Here is a 16446-nt window from a genome sequence, read left to right as displayed (position 1 = left end):
AATCATCTTAATTTCCTCGTGACTTGACAGACTCTCAAACAGATGGTTAGAAATAAACAAAAAAACCAGCACAGCACAACCTTGGAAGCTTATGCCTCAGTACCTTCTGCACTTGCTGGTGGACATTGGAAATCCTTAGCAGCATACAACTATGTATCTAAGTGAGCAAAACCATAAAGTCTCTGTCGATAATTTTTAATAACTACTTGTAGTCCTTCGCCGATTGTTAAAAGTAACAATACTCGTACCATTACTCAATTTGCACCTCTTCAGTAGATCTATGGTATCGAATCGATGTTCAGCCCCAGAGTGTCAGCTGGGACGGATCGTATCGATTATGGATCGAGAATCGTTCGCAAAACGGTAGACGACGACTGGCAGACGACGAGAGAGAGAGAGAGACGAAGAAAGCGCACGGCGGCGGGATGCTCAACAATAGCGTCCACTGGTGAAGTATGCGATCGTGCGCACGTTCGATATCGCACACCGCGAGATCGTCAAGGTCAAGTGCAAAGCTCTCCAGTGCGGCACGATCGACGCGCTACCTGCAATTACGTCTCTATTTATCCAGTACGTGCTGGTTCACAATTACCTACCACCGAAAAACTACCTGCCGATTATTTCAGCAGGGCTTCAGCCACCAACGAAACGTGAAAGAATAACAACAAAAACAATCGTCAAGCGTCGCAGTTGTCAGCTGGCGTCGGCAGATTTAATCAATTAAACATTAACTCTACCGTCAAACGTTGGATTTCTTACACTTCGAGGCAGGATGGGGTTTCGGTTGTTGGCGGTGATATGGATGCTTACGATCTTGATGCTTCAGCGAGAATCATCATTAGTTCAAACAACGGTGTGCCAGCCACATCACGCAGTTCCGTGGTCGATGTAGTGTCATTCTATACTGGATTTCCTGATCAGTGCAGTTACTCTGGAATGTTCCCCGCGTGGACTGTAGCGGTGTTGTTGACTATCGGGAGTTTATGGTCGTGCGGAGTCCAGGCACTGCTGCTTCGAAACGACTGCATTTGTGATCCGATTAACGCCTTTCTGGACTCGTTGCCTTTGAACCGTGAGCGAACGGTGAGATACGGCAATGTTAAACACCGTTATTGATTTAGCATCAATTAGCGTCTCTTGTTTTGGCTTGTTTATAGGACCAGTTATTGGAAATAGATGGCTACCAAGGTACACCGCATCGCGTCGTGACGGAAGATGGCTACGTTCTTAAGTTGTACCGGATTTGGAGTGGAAATAGGCCAACGCCCGTGAACTCTAGCCGGGAGGTGATATTGTTACAGCATGGAATTCTGCATTCTTCGGCCGACTGGTTGGTTCTTGGACCTGGCCGATCATTGGCTTATCAGTTAGTGGATCTTGGATTTGACGTTTGGTTGGCGAATACCCGATCCTCGCTTAATTCTCATCAGCATTTGAAGCTCTGCACTTGTTCGAAAGAGTTTTGGGATTACAGTTGGCACGAGTTGGGTTATTATGATCTTGCGGCCTCAATCGACCGGGTTCTGGAAGAAACAAATCGTCCTCGGCTCCGTCTGGTGGCCTTCTCGGAAGGAGGAGCTATGGCTATGGTTCTACTTTCTTCTCGTCCAGCGTACAATGATAAATTGATCGGTTTGGATGCTATGGCACCGGGAACATTCGTGTCTAATACGTGGTACCGATTTTTAGCTCTTCCCGCTCTAAAAATTCCCAAATTTTTACATGTAAGTACGCTTTCACTTATCCATCCTGGAATTCTAAATCTGATCGAGCTCACTTCCAGTCGGTGTACGCTCTGTACGCTACCAATCAGCTCGCCGTGGATGTTTGCGAATCGAAAAAGCAAGCATGCTTGGATCTATATTATCAAATCATTGCTGGTGAAAGTGCTGGCATGAATCGAACATGGATCGATCGGATTTACCCGAGTTTACCGGCCGGTGGTTCGATGCGGGAAGTGATGCATTACGTGCAAATCATCTGGAGCAAGCGATTCGCACCATTCGACTATGGAATAAAAAAGAACCTCCGCCTATACGGCAGAAGTACTCCCCCGGAATATCGCCTGGATCGGGTTACAGCGCCGATCAATATTCACTACGGGTTAGCCGATAAAATTGTTGATCCCTCCGGCGTGCAACGGTTAGCGTCCAAACTGATAAACAGCGAACGGCTGAGAATGCGTTCGTACAATAAGTTGCAACATTCAGACTTTATCTACGCCGATTCTGCGTTCCAAATTGTTTATAAGGAAGTGATCAAGTGGATTGTTGAATAAATGCCATCTAAGCTTTATTGTTTTATTAGGGAAGAGAAGTGTAAACCGAAAGTCAGTAAACACTTTCCCCGCCCGTTTGTGTTGAAATGCACTACATTACAAGCTGAGAGCAGCTATCGTCACGGTTGAACTACTAGCTATTCGGGTCATTAGCTGAAATGTCGTATTTTGCTCTTTGTTTTCGGGAATTCTACCGCTGCTAATGCCTCCCACCGGCATAAACCAATTCGCTCATTCGGCTACCCGCCTCAGATCTGGAAGAAAGGGTCGAGCAAACATTTCGAAACACGAACCAAAGCGTGTCCGTGACACTTGTATGCATGAGTGGTCCTACGATGCTGCTGACGATGACGACGTCAACGACGATAAGGGATGTGCATTATTTCGTGCAGAAACATCACTTTGTTCATTTTTTTTCACGGTCCGAGCTGCTACCAGCGCCATCGTCGAGGACGATGTTCACTCGTCCAGGTGCAAATGCAATCAAGTCTCACCAAACAGCAGCTGGCAGTAATTTAGGCGAAAAGCACTTTTGTGGGAGAGGGAATGTGCTTTGTGGGAAAAATAAACGGCCCTCACTCCAGTTAACGCACGGGCTGACGATTACACTCCAGGGCAGCGTTTTCTCTGATCTTTGTTGCCTGAAAACTCGAGCGTAATGACCTTTTCGACGGTTTCGCAGAAGCGATTAAGTGCGGGTGCTAAAGTTACGAGTGCCATGTAAAACCGATTGAAGCTTCAAGCGTGAAATTAACATCAACGCCAGCAACCACATTTCCCGAAAACCAAATGAGTCATTTTGTTGCAAGCTCTCACTCTGAAAAACTTAACTTGAACGAAATAATAAGTGTTTAAACAAATTGAAGATTACTTTATTTTATTTTAACAAGACTACAGGAGATTATTGCCAATTGATCTGATTGATTGACTGATGAAGAGTTTATTCTAACGCAAAACCCATTTCCGTTTTCGCTTTGCAGGCAGCATCTACCGACGAGGTGCCAGGAGATGGCGCAAGCTGTATCGGATAAATGGACACATATTCCAGGCAAAGCGTTTCAACCGGGTAAGTCTGATTTAGATTTTAATTTAGATTTGTTTCGAATCGAGCCGTTTCCAACAAGAGACTCAGACCTGAACATAATAAATATACAGACGAGACAGTTAGACGGGGTTCCGTGATATATTGAGTCTGGGAGCCATACGATGGTGGTTTACGAATTCCACAAGCAATTTAGAGTGATTGTAACACTTTAATAATATAAGCGGAAATGGAACAAAAAATATCTGGAAACTTATCATTTGGTCAGGAAAAAAGCTCAATTATTCAAACTTTAACAAGTCAAATCATTAAATACGGTCAAATATTCAACAACAAAAAACATCGAAAATAGTAATCTTCGGAGAGACCATGAAAAATTATTTCAAATTGAAAATTTTTATTTATTTTTTCAAGCTTTAAAACATTACATTTTGTTTATTAAGCACAAATTAAAGCTCAATTTATTTAAAAAAATATTTTAATTCAAATTATTTATTACTAATATATAGTTTTTATTCAATTGAAAATTATCATTGGAAAATATTGCAACATATCATAACATGTTTGATCGCTCGTATGTTACCTGCGATTGATTAAATCAACTAAAATTGCAGAAATAACCGACAAAATAATACCTGGGAGTAGCAATGTATTCTTAGTGTTTAACTGCTGCTTTTTAATGCCATAAAAAGAAAGCAATAATCTTAAACGACAATTTTTCAATTTTTTTCGTGTTTCTATAGATTAAAGATGTCATTTTTGCTTTCACAATTTTTTGCCGAATCACGACTAATTTTAAAATAAAGTAGTTCAAGATAAAAATTACCTTGAACTACAAATATTTTTAGAGCCAGAACGATTCGTTTGATCAGTATAACGTTTTCGGCAAAGTTGTAGATAAATATTTTATCTCTCGGAAAAAAATAAACACCACTTTCTTTCGAAAAAAAGTAAAATTTGAACGCCTTAAAATGCTCATTTTTTTAATCCTTTTTTTCTAACTACAGAAGGGTAATTAAACATTAACAGTTGTCTAATCATGGTGAAATGAAAAAAATGTTAAATATTTCTAAGAAGAAAAAAAACAATCAAAGCCGCAACGATTTGTTTGATTGATATGATATCCTCGGCAAAGTTGTAGACAGTAAATTTTTCCTTCCAGAATAAATAAACATCGTAAGACAAAACATGCGTAGAAACACACATAAAAATTTTGATGTAACTTAAATATCTAAAAAAAAACATTTTTTTTTTGAATCAGATTTTTTCTCACGAAAACTACAAAATGTTATATTTGATGATGTTCATTTGATTTAGATGTCAGCACAAAGTTCATTGTGCTGAACTGCCGTAATCTCGCAAACTGACGTAAGCGCCAAAGTGGCCGATTTGTGTTTTTTGCGATTAAATGATAGAACACACCAAACCGGACCTAAAGGCACCGAAATTATATCAAAAGTGCAAAAAATAGCGTCATCAATTCACGAAAACGAAATGACGTATCCGCCATTTCTACTCAACGTGACGTAAATCCAACCCAACTATGTTTGTGATGCTTTTATTGCATTCAACGACTCGCAAATTTAACCAAATTTGGCATGTAGATGTTTTTGGGAGCAGGAAATATTTCTTTGGTGGTACGACACCTCTCTATTCTCTGCAAGAGAAGGGTTCCGTCCAAGTAAAACACATATTTGAAACAATTTTTCCAAAAAATAGCTTAAAATGATCAGAAATTAAGCCTGTTTGAAATCCAAGATGAAGACTTCTGCTCTCTGGAAAACATCCCAAAATTATCGAATACGACTCAATAAGGATATTTCCCGAATCGGAATGATGAACAGAAGCCTACAATTAACCCCAGAGAAGACCGTGTTAATCTCCGACCACGGATTCAGCTTAACGGGGATGGAATCGAGGAAATTGGCAAGTGCGTGCACCCAGGCTAACTGGTGATTACCGAGAACGACATTAGCAGAGAAATTCGTCGAGTTCATATGACGGAAAATCGTGCCTTTTTTGGACTCCGGAGGACGCACTGCTCGAATAAAACTCGCCGCGGAACGAAGTTGACTATCTACAAAACTTTGATCATACTGTAGCCCTCTATGGCCAAGAAGCTAGGTCCATGCTCGTGGACAACTAAAACGCACTTGCTTTTTGTACGGATGAAGTGCTGATGAAAGATGACAGAGGGCACGAATGCTATTATATTCCAAACTAAATTCATTTCCAAAAAAGTATTCTCGAATTCGCGACTTTTTGCCTGATTATGAAAAAAAATGTTGAGCGACTTGTCGCATACTACGATGGATGTACGTCAATCGGTTGAAGAAACAGTGAAATAAAAATCGCTGTTTCTACAACAAAATGACGTTGGTAACATAACTTCATTCAATGAACCTTTTTCCACAAATCATACGTTCGGCAATGTTTCGTGATTATATTAATGCATTATGTACAGATCAGATTGTTGTAATTCGTGCTAACACTCTTTATACAAACGTTTTTGGAAAAAGCTTCATACTGAAAGTTTTTTTCTTGGTATTCTTCTCAATATGTGAGAAGAGCAGAGTGAATATTCACCGTTTACTTATTGTTTAGCTTTGTGATTGTGAGTGCTGCGTGTAGCAATTTTTTAGACTGCGCTTTTCTTTCTATTTTGTGCTGTGTTTCTGCTGCTCGCCGAAAAACTTGCTGCTTACACCACAGCACACTGTTTCCAAAGCTGCAAAAACGTGATCGAAATCATTGTGACCCGAAAAAATTGATTTTAGAGCCGTAGTGTCTTCAGTAAAGATGTTACATTTGGTAATTAATCCACCTAAAAGTGAGAAACGAATTTCACTTTTCTCATTTTGGAATACAAAAATTCACTTTATTCGGCAAAGTTGTAGCACATTTAATGAGAAACAACTTTGTCAAAGACATCTTACTTATATCCATCTGTTTATTTTTATTTTTATTTTATTTATCTTATTTTTTTTATCTCACATATTTCGTTGGTGGTTGAAGATTTTTTCTAAAATAAAAGAAATTCATTGAGAGATATCTACAAAACCAGGCACGGTGCTCCCACAGACCGTTTTTATGAAGAAAAATGCACCAAAAGATCTGAGTACACCATTCGATTCGTTATGACGGCCAGAATCTCTGGTCAACATTTCAAAATCGTTGTACGGTACATTTTTAAGTAATGCCCTTTTGAAGGTCGTTCTATTCTATAGAATAAATCCTATGGAAGTTTGTGAAAGTCTAGGTTGCAAAGCATCATCCAAAGAATAAAACAGACTTATGGAACGTCGTGCAGGCAGCTTGAAATGCTAGTCCAGCTCCTACTCGTGAAAACCTGGTGGTAAACAAACCACGAAAACTGGATATAGTTTTCCAAAACTAAGGACAAGCCAGAAAATATTGAAAGTGAGTTTTGTAACGTAAAAAATCGCTTTGCTAACGATAAAAAGAAATAAAGCTTATTTGGAACGTTTTGTATGTATATTTTAATAGTGTATTTATTTTTCCGCCACTTTAAAAACACTATTTTTTCTGTGTGGACTCAACACTGCGACCAGAGCTTAGATCTATTGTGATATTGCCCAGGTGTTTTCTGTACTCCGCACTTCATATTACTGGCAGTATCACTATTGAAGTAAGTGGTACGCTTATAATTCATATCCATGCTTGTGTGTAAGTTTTTGACCTTTCCGTTTCAAGCTTACTGCTCTACTACACCGAGCCTCTGTCCATTCTAACAATATCGCCTAATTTCAATTCCCTGTAGAGAACTTTCGTACGTTACTCACACCAGTTTTATTATAGTGGGGTCTTACTTTTGTCAACAGGGGTACTGTAGAACTCAGATTGAAGGAAGGGTACGTGGCGGGAAGCCTGAGAATAAACCCATGCTAAAGTCTTTTGACAAACCAAATGGCCTGATTATACTGAGTTTCGAACCCACGACCACCCGCTTACCAAAGCGGACTCTGTAACCTTGCGGCTGAGGAGTTTCCTCAAAACACTAACACTAACAAAAAAACACTAACTCACGCAAAAAACTTTCGGAACCACCGACACAGAAAAATTCCAGTTTTTTCTCCGTTCCTCTTTTAAAAAAATGTCTGCAGATCGTGATGACGTAACATAACACCATATAAGGCCGTTACAAATTTTATTTTCATTTTATGTCACCCCCCCCCCCCCCTTCAAAAATCTTGAATATTGGAAGGGGAAGAAAAAAAAAGCACAAACAGTTTTGTTAATTTTATTGGTTTTCCGACAGCATAAATGCTTAAATTAGCAACAAACAAGTCCAGTGACAGCGAGAGTTTCGTCATAAGGCAAGCGAAATAAATAATAATAATAATAAAGTGTTATTTTTCAAAATTTATTTGAGTGCAAGTTACAAACGTCATAACTTGTACACAAACTTTGATCAAAGAAATTACTTTTTTTTCGTCTCGGTGTTATTTATTTTTTGCCACCCCCTTTGCTAATTTTGATAACCTTGGACATAAAAAGAATTCGAAATTTGTATCAGCCTAACAACTTAAATCAAGTGTATTTATTATTTTCGCCGTGACTGTATCTTAAAAAGTTTTTTTTTCACTCCGGTCATACTCAAAATCGCTGTAGTTGTTCTTTGTCGAACAATTTTAGAACCGTTATTTTCTGTTCGGCCCTTAGGGTGACATTCTCTGTCAAAGGGGGGCTCAAAAAAAGCTTTCGCAATTTTTTTAATTTTCAAAAATGGTGTGTTAGCCATTCAACCGTTTTCGAGTCTGTAGGCATCATATTAAAGGTAATCAATGGACCTTTCAAGGCTATTGAAATAACAATAACCAGGAGGAAATTATGATACAAACCATTTTTTGCGTTTTTGAGGATTTACGACTCAGGAGAGTCCTCATTCGTTATTTTTCCGGATTCCTCAGAAATTAAAAAAAAAATTTTCACGGAGGTATATATTTTTATTTTGAAAACATTTTTTTTAAATCCTCAATATCCACCATCACCACCTCGCACCTCCTTTGTAAAAAATGACTACTATGCAGTATCATGATACAAACCGTATTTTTGACCAATGCAATGCAAAAACATCAAACTTTATGGTCTCCTTGGTCTCAAATCTTCCGAAACGGCAACATACGGTTCCTAAGTCTCAAACCCTACAAAAGAGCAAAAATGATTTGTATCATAAGTTTCGCAAAGTTATGGTTATTTGAAGCTCAATTTGATATTTTTCCTCAAAAGGTTGAATAATTACCTCCACTTTCAAATTTATTCACTTCTGTTCGAGCGTCTTGATAGAAACATTTTCACTACACTTTTCACTTTTTATTCACTTTCACTATTTAATTCTATCACTTTTCACTTTTCACTTGCAAATACGTATTTCGGCACTGACATAGTGCCTTCGTCAGTGCTTATTTGGACTGCAATTGGCAAAATGGTTAGTCAAGGAATTTCAATCAATGCCGAACAAATTTCCTAGTCGATCTGTTAAGAGCACAGGAGATTTTGTTGAAAATTTAAAATCATCGGGGGGCATCAACACTGGCGAGATAATGGTTTCTTTTGATGTCACAGCACTTTTTCCGATGGTTCCAGTGAAAGAAGCTATAAATCTTTTGGAAGATTGGCTTCTTTCCCAACAATGTGACAACCCTTGGAAAACTAAAGTACGCAGTTACTTGAAGTTAACTCGACTTTGCATGGAAGACAATTATTTTTCATTTCGTGGGAAATTTTACAAACAAACAAAAGGAGCACCGATGGGGAATCCCCTTTCACCTTTCTTATGTGAGCTTTTAATGGTACATTTGGAAAATAAACTAAATGAAAAAGACTGCTTACCAGATCGTTGGTGGAGGTATGTTGATGAAATTTTTTGTATTTTACAACAGGGGGTCTTGGAAAGTTTTTTGGGAATTTTGAATGGTCTTCATAAAAATATCCAGTTCACTTTGGAAATTGAACAAAACAACAGGCTTCCATTTTTAGATGTAGTCGTTGTTAAAAACTCCAACCACTTTGAATTCGAAATCTTCAGGAAACCCTCTAAACTTCTAACCACTCCTCCCAGCATAAAATGGCTTCTTTCCACCATATGCTCCACCGTATGGAATCTTTGCCTCTCAGTAATGAAGGTAAGAAAAATGAAATGGAATATATTTTTGATATTGGTGAGCAAAATGGATATAACAGAGGAACCATACAAGCCATTTATGATAAAAAGAAACGAATCCAACACAGGAAATCTCACACAACACTCACTCCGCTAACAGAAGATCGGAAAAGAGTAGTGGTTGAATATGACGTCAGTTTTACTCGTCAACTTCGTAAAAAATTTAGAAAATTTGGTATCGATATTATCTACAGTAGTAGAAATAATCAAATTAAAACAAAGTTGGAGTCTACTAAAGACACTATTGACAAATTACATAGGGCGGGTGTTTATAAAGTTGCATGTCCACATTGTGATAAAGTTTACATTGGCCAAACAAAAAGAAATTTAGACATCCGGTTTAAGGAACATACTTCAGAACTTGTAAAGGCTAAGGAAGACTCAGAAAAAAGAATTACTCACCATTTCAGATCCAAAATAACCGAACATATATTTCATGAAGATCACGCTATGACTACCGACAACATTAGTCTAGTTCGATTAGTAACATCCCCTTGGAAATAAGATGTCGCAGAAAGTTTAGAAATTTTCAAACAAAACCCAGCTACCCTCCTTAACAGAGATCAGGGTAATCATTTCTCTTGGCTTTTTAAATTTCTACCGAAAACTCCCCGACAAGGCATGGATCACCAGGCCGCACATTTTTCTACCTAACTCAAGTTGTTTACGTTCTCTGAGTTAAAATTTGCCCCATTCGTCGATACCTAATTAGGTATAAAATTCTTGGGGTTTCGCTATTTTCTCCACAGTCCAAATAAGCACTGACGAAGGCACTATGTCAGTGCCGAAATACGTATTTGCAAGTGAAAAGTGAAAGGTGATAGAATTAAATAGTGAAAGTGAATAAAAAGTGAAAAGTGTAGTCAGAATATTTCAAATTCGGCTCAAAATTTACGAATTGTTGAAAATTTCAAATTTTGAAAAAAGAGCTGATTTTTTAGGTAACCCTATGAGAGAGCGTCACCTCAAAGGCCGAACAAAAAAATATGGGTCCAACTTTTTTCAACAAAAAACAACTATGACAAGACCGAAAAAAAGATAGTTCTTTTTGCATGGAATTGCTGCATATAAACCGACACATTGTTTTAAACATATCTCCAGAACGCCGAACTTGTCTCATAATTAGGATACTAAGTTTTTTTGGTTTCATCTAGGGTCCCAAACAATCTTTAACTTACCAGAAGTCGATAGGTTTTGTCTCCGCCTCGCGCATTGCATTTCAAATTTTCATTAAAAATTGACATGAAAATTTGTATGGTATAACTCACTCTTCTGCATTTCCCTTTTTAGAGATTTCTTTAATCTTTTAGTAATGCTGTACAGCACTTTAAAGTAGAGTACTTTAGTTGCTTTGTATTTTAGAAACTTTGTTAGATACTCTGAAGAGCTAGTATGTCTCTGAAAAAATTATAGTTGTTTGAAGTTAAGTATGTCGAATTAAATGCTGAAAATCATTTTTCTGCTAACACTATCACTATTTTGGCGTCTGTAGGATTTCAATCAGAAGTAACCTCTGCAACATGTTGTAGAATACGCTTAGAATATTTACCTTTATTTGTTTTCTTGATCCAACTGAGTGTAATAACTTGATACCACAGGTTACTTTGCTAGAAATCCTTTTGACGCCGGTACTAGTGTTTGCAGAAAAAATGATTTTTAGAATTTAATTTAACATACTCAACTTTGAACATTTGTAGCATTTTTAGGGACATCCTAGCTCTGTTCTAGGCAACAGAAAAGCATGGTTCTGGAAAATCGATCACTTTGCCTCACCCTAATATGCATGTGTCAAATCGGGAACAACCTTGGTTATGACCTGGTACTATCAAGTGATTTTTTTTTCATATTACGAGGCTGCAATCTAATATCTATATAACATTTACTTAAAAGTTAAAAAAAGCGATAAACAACAACTTAAAAACAAGCAAATTGCTAAAATAAAATTCATACCGTCAAAGTTTTGCAAACATTGGAAATCTGTAAAGAAATACAGGAAACGGTTCTTATTTCAAATTCTCTGAAATTTTGATCCCAAATACTTCTGCTTCCGTTTAAGGATTCTGTGCTTGAAATCAATCCCCAAATGCGTACGCGTAAACTTAATCATTGATAGAGATTTCAACGTGTCAATTCAACATTCTGCAAAATAAGATTAAGAATTCGATTTTACATTTGTGACTCCAAAAAATTGACAACTAAAAACTGTTATCCAAGACTCCACAGGGATTTTTCTAATGAAACCAAATCTAATCACACTTGTTTTGTTTTGCTACTCTCTATCTCTCTCTTCACAGAAAGCCTTCTGCGCCTTCTGCCACGACCGCATCTGGGGCCTCGGACGGCAGGGCTTCAAGTGCATTCAGTGCAAACTATTGGTGCACAAAAAGTGCCACAAGCTAGGCAACAAACCGTGCAGCAACGAACACGTGGAACCGGTATTCAAGGAGCGTGATGTAAGTATTAACCATACCATCCATTTCCCCTATTTCTCTCTTTTTTCACATATGCGGTATAATAGCAACGGCACGTACGAGATGACGGTGTGAGGTCGGTTCTCCGCGCCAATTTCGGTTGCTAACTTCATCGATGTCAAACCGAGAGGGAAGACTCCAATTGGGTTGTAAACTTGCTTAACGTTGCATTCACTTTAGACTTCTGCTTTAGTTTCGTGACCGCGGGAATTGGAACCAATGCGGAAGAAACGCTGCATTCCGGTATTTGTGGAATCGCATGACAGGCTCCGGCCTTTGTGTCTGGCCTGGAATAAAGACGCGCGCAATTGAATGCAATTGGAAATTGCGACAAGTTATGTTCCGTTCAGTGTGGTGTTTATGCGGTAACCTGTGCGCGCCCGTTTGCCAATGAGACGATGAAGATGCTTTGTGAGCTGCAATGGAAACGCACGGTGATTTGCTGTGTGGAGATTGAATGTGACGTGCGTGAAGGCAAATAAAAGAAGAAGGAAGTACCTTATCACAATGGAATTTAAAAGGTCAACCTTCACAATCAATGTGATAACTTCTCTTTTTTTCGTTTTTTTCGAAGCCACCTATTCACTAGAACAGCAAACAAAATCGTCAATAAAACGATGTGCCCGCTGACATTTTGACTCAGAATACTTTACTTGTTAGACGTTTCGAACTTTTTGTCGTGTTTCTTGTTTTTTTTTTAATTTCTCTTCGGGGAAACCTTTCATCAAGATTTTTTTTCTTCACTACCGTACCTGTTCAATTCACGAGAAAAAAAAACTTTTTCTGTGATTGCATTGAACAAGCTGAACGAGCGATAAAAGATCCTATCGCTTTAAAGCGTTTCGTCAAGAACGATAATAATTTCATACTTCGTTTGACGGAATCTTGATTGCGGTGTTCCACCTAGATTGATAGACGGAAAGCTGGGAAACCGAGAGAAATCCGAATAAGAACAGACAGATTCTTTTTATATTAATTCGTTTCCACTTTTATTTTGCGTCGCATCCGTATTCTAGCATCAGGATCTGAACGACGAATCCAGTACCGGTGATGTGATTCAACCGCCGCAGGACTACCCCCAGGACTACCATCACGGGGGAGAGCAGGGTGATCAGGTACCGGTGGAAGCGCCAGAAAATGTGGAGGAACCACTGGAACCGGGAACCCAGCGGCAATATTCGCTCAATGATTTTGAACTGATTAGGTGAGGAGATTTTTTACTTTATACTAACTTCTTTTAGTTAGCAATTCTGAAAACAGTAAGATGTGACAATTTATAACAGCATACAGCAAAATTTCACTCATCCAATAACGTTTCTATAAAGTATAAGTTAGTATAAATCTTGTTAGCTCTCCTTCAAAAAACTCGATAGACGGTAGATTTCTCTTGAGGTAAACAAACAGCTTTCGTCACACTCATTGGACGTTTTGTTTTTTTTTTCCTCATAAAAACAGGGTCATCGGACGCGGTAGCTACGCCAAGGTGCTGATGGTCGAGCTACGCAGAACGCGGCGCATCTACGCGATGAAGGTTATCAAGAAAGCGCTGGTCACTGACGACGAAGACATCGACTGGGTACAGACGGAGAAGCACGTCTTCGAGACGGCTTCCAATCATCCATTCCTTGTCGGGTTGCACTCGTGCTTCCAGACGCCGTCCCGGTAAACTGTGGTTTTGAACAAATCATCCGTTCATTTATTTGCTGATCATTTCATCTTTCCAGGTTGTTCTTCGTGATCGAGTTCGTACGTGGTGGTGATCTGATGTTCCACATGCAGCGTCAGCGACGTCTTCCAGAGGAGCATGCGCGGTTTTACGCAGCCGAGATCAGCCTGGCACTGAACTTTTTGCACGAAAAGGGAATCATCTATCGCGATCTAAAGCTGGACAACGTACTGCTTGACCACGAGGGACACATCAAGCTGACCGACTACGGCATGTGCAAGGAAGGCATCAGACCGGGCGATTCTACGTCGACGTTCTGCGGAACACCAAATTATATTGCGCCGGAAATTCTGCGTGGCGAGGATTATGGTTAACATTCTGTACAGTCTGCTGATTGTTGGAAGTATTAATTTTTTGTATTGAACAGGATTCTCCGTCGATTGGTGGGCTCTCGGAGTGCTGTTGTATGAGATGCTAGCTGGACGTAGTCCATTCGACATTGCTGGTGCTTCCGAAAATCCGGATCAGGTGCGACACTCCCGTAGACGTTTTTTCGTCACAGTACTAAATCATTAACCTATCCACAGAACACCGAGGACTACCTGTTCCAGGTGATACTGGAGCGAACCATCCGTATTCCACGATCGCTCAGCGTGAAGGCGGCCTCTGTGTTGCGAGGTTTCCTCAACAAAAATCCGGCTGATCGGCTCGGATGCAACCGCGAGTCCGCTTTCATGGACATTGTCAGTCATTCGTTTTTCAAGAGTATCGACTGGGAGATGGTAAGTGCACCCGAGCTCCACCTCTGCTACCCATCCATCATCTGAGTGAGAAAAACAACGAAAAACTCCATTAATGCAATTAGCCGACCGATTTTTTCTACCCCTTATTTCAAATTTGTTCGATTCCACTGCTACTGCATCTAGCGGGGATTCGTCATTTCGACGGGTCCCCGCCAGAGCAGCCGGTGAAATTGGTTATTTTTCCGATGCAAAAATCCTGTCGTGATTGTATATTGGCTTAATTGTTGTTTTATGTACATCAGCGGGATTATTGTGTGCTCTTTTCGGTTCGCAAAGCGGCACGCATTCGTCAGCCGCCGGTTTCTGTGATTTTTGTGTTGCCGTAGGTGATTTTATTTATGTTGTTTTTTTTAATTTTTTTTATTTTGCTGCCTGCTCACGTCGGAACATGTCACTAAATAACATGTTGGCGGAGTGTTCAATGCTGGTACCCCACTGACTGTTTGCCCTTCGTAGCCAACCAGCTGCTGTTGTGTTTTCATGATCCACTGCTATACATATTTTTTATTTGATTTATAATTATTAATTTTGTATTCAAGAAGAAATGTGTGCGATTGAAAAAAGATACTGCGTGAGAGTGCTCGAGAATAATTTCATATTGCAAACGATAAACTGTGAATTAGTGTTTACCAAAATTCTTCAAGTTAGTTCACGATGTATTAATATCTTAGCTCAGTTTCTGATTGTGTAGCTGATAGTGACAAAGTAGTTACGTTTGACTGAGTATATCGTCATGAGCACCGGTCGAACTCATTGTTCTGAAAAAGAATGGTGCCCTCGCCGTCGTCCCAACAGTATAGCTCGATACTGGGAATAATCTGTCAATCACCTGAAAATGGCACATACGCAAATAATGTTGCAATGGGCAGGGCGAAAGCAGAAAAAATACGTGCGAAAATCAACCGCAGACTGGAGCTGTAGATGGATTTCCGGGAAAATTCATCTTATCGGACTGAATCGGAAAAATACACAGTTGATACGTGATGAAAATGGAAATTTAATTTTCGTTCAATCCACTCTCAATAATAATCTTTTCAAGCACGAATGGAAAACCTCGGCTAAATGAGGCCCGATGATGGATTCGTTCGGCGCACGACAGTTAATTGATTCGGTAAATCGATGATAATTTACCTGTAACAAGATTACATCTCATTAAATTAGGCTTGCCAAGCAAATCCATTAGCCGCTTGCGGATAAATACCAACGGCGGTCCTAACGCCTTTGGCGGTTTCTGGCTGCTGGTGGATTTAGATATGAAACTCTAACCAGCATCCGCTTCTGCACCGCAAACTGTACTGGAAGTGATTATGTTCATCATTCGTTATCATTATCATTATCTTAATTTTCTCTACGGATTCCGTGGCTATGGTCGACGACGCTCATGTGCCATGGCTCTTAGCCGCCCTTTTCATCCCTGCTTGGCTTGGTTGTTTCCGTGTATATGCTCTTCCTCTTCGTCCTCTCCCTACGCACGGTGGGCGGGAAAAGGCCATAACCGGCAAGCCACTTTTACTTTCTACTAGTCTAAAATCGATTGCAAGTCTCCAAGAAAATCAATTCCTGTTTAAAGTAAAATGTTTAACCTAAGGGGTAAAAAATGCAGAAAAAAAGTTTTCATATTGTTGTCATTTTGAGAAGTGCTGAACTCGATTCTTCATGATGGATGATGCGAATGCATTTTCACTTCAAGAATAGTTTTGTGTTTCACTAAAGCACAACAACTGATCTTATAATGATTACATTTCATCCACACAAAAATTAGTTTAGTGTATGTGGATTTGATTTCGAATAAATTATATTTATTATAAGACCACTGTGCGCCACCGCAAGCAAGGCCGAAGTGTTTGCATCCCAAGACGACACCTCGGATGTTGGGCGGAAAATTCCCATTTCGTTGGCATCCCACCGATTCATCTTCTCCGCGCTCGGTAATCAGTCGGTATGATCTATTTCTGTCGATAGGATAATGGCTGGGAAGTGATTTTCTCATTACTACCTACTT

General features: G+C 39.4%; 2 protein-coding genes across 4 annotated transcripts in view; both read left to right on the top strand.

Annotated features, from left to right (window-relative positions):
- Positions 1 to 16446, top strand: part of LOC129720389 (atypical protein kinase C) — a 261544-nt gene that overhangs the window by 213100 nt on the left and 31998 nt on the right. For all 3 annotated transcript variants that reach the window (XR_008727256.1, XM_055671860.1, XM_055671859.1), the window contains exons 7-13: positions 3259 to 3344; positions 11799 to 11957; positions 12992 to 13179; positions 13431 to 13637; positions 13700 to 14010; positions 14069 to 14169; positions 14229 to 14423. Coding sequence is in view for 2 of the 3 variants with exons in the window: in XM_055671860.1 (XP_055527835.1) it covers positions 3259 to 3344; positions 11799 to 11957; positions 12992 to 13179; positions 13431 to 13637; positions 13700 to 14010; positions 14069 to 14169; positions 14229 to 14423 (1247 nt within the window). In the remaining variant the exon portion in view is untranslated. The remainder of the gene's footprint in view (positions 1 to 3258; positions 3345 to 11798; positions 11958 to 12991; positions 13180 to 13430; positions 13638 to 13699; positions 14011 to 14068; positions 14170 to 14228; positions 14424 to 16446) is intronic.
- LOC129720394 (lipase 3-like) lies at positions 464 to 2295 on the top strand. Its single transcript, XM_055671868.1, has 3 exons — positions 464 to 1083; positions 1158 to 1724; positions 1784 to 2295. The coding sequence occupies exons 1-3, from the start codon at positions 799 to 801 to the stop codon at positions 2276 to 2278; spliced, it is 1347 nt and encodes a 448-aa protein (XP_055527843.1). The 5' UTR covers positions 464 to 798; the 3' UTR covers positions 2279 to 2295.

Source organism: Wyeomyia smithii, chromosome 2 (genome assembly GCF_029784165.1).
Source record: "Wyeomyia smithii strain HCP4-BCI-WySm-NY-G18 chromosome 2, ASM2978416v1, whole genome shotgun sequence".
Lineage (NCBI taxonomy): Eukaryota > Metazoa > Arthropoda > Insecta > Diptera > Culicidae > Wyeomyia > Wyeomyia smithii.
The sequence above is the reverse complement of the archived record's forward strand: the minus strand, read 5'-3'. Positions and strand labels throughout refer to the sequence as shown.

Coding starts and splice junctions, on each gene's coding strand:
- LOC129720394 (XM_055671868.1), top strand. CDS start 799: ATGGATGCTTACGATCTTGATGCTTCAGCGAGAATCATCATTAGTTCA. Junction 1,084..1,157: donor CTTTGAACCGTGAGCGAACG/GTGAGATACGGC, acceptor GCTTGTTTATAG/GACCAGTTATTGGAAATAGA. Junction 1,725..1,783: donor AAATTCCCAAATTTTTACAT/GTAAGTACGCTT, acceptor GCTCACTTCCAG/TCGGTGTACGCTCTGTACGC.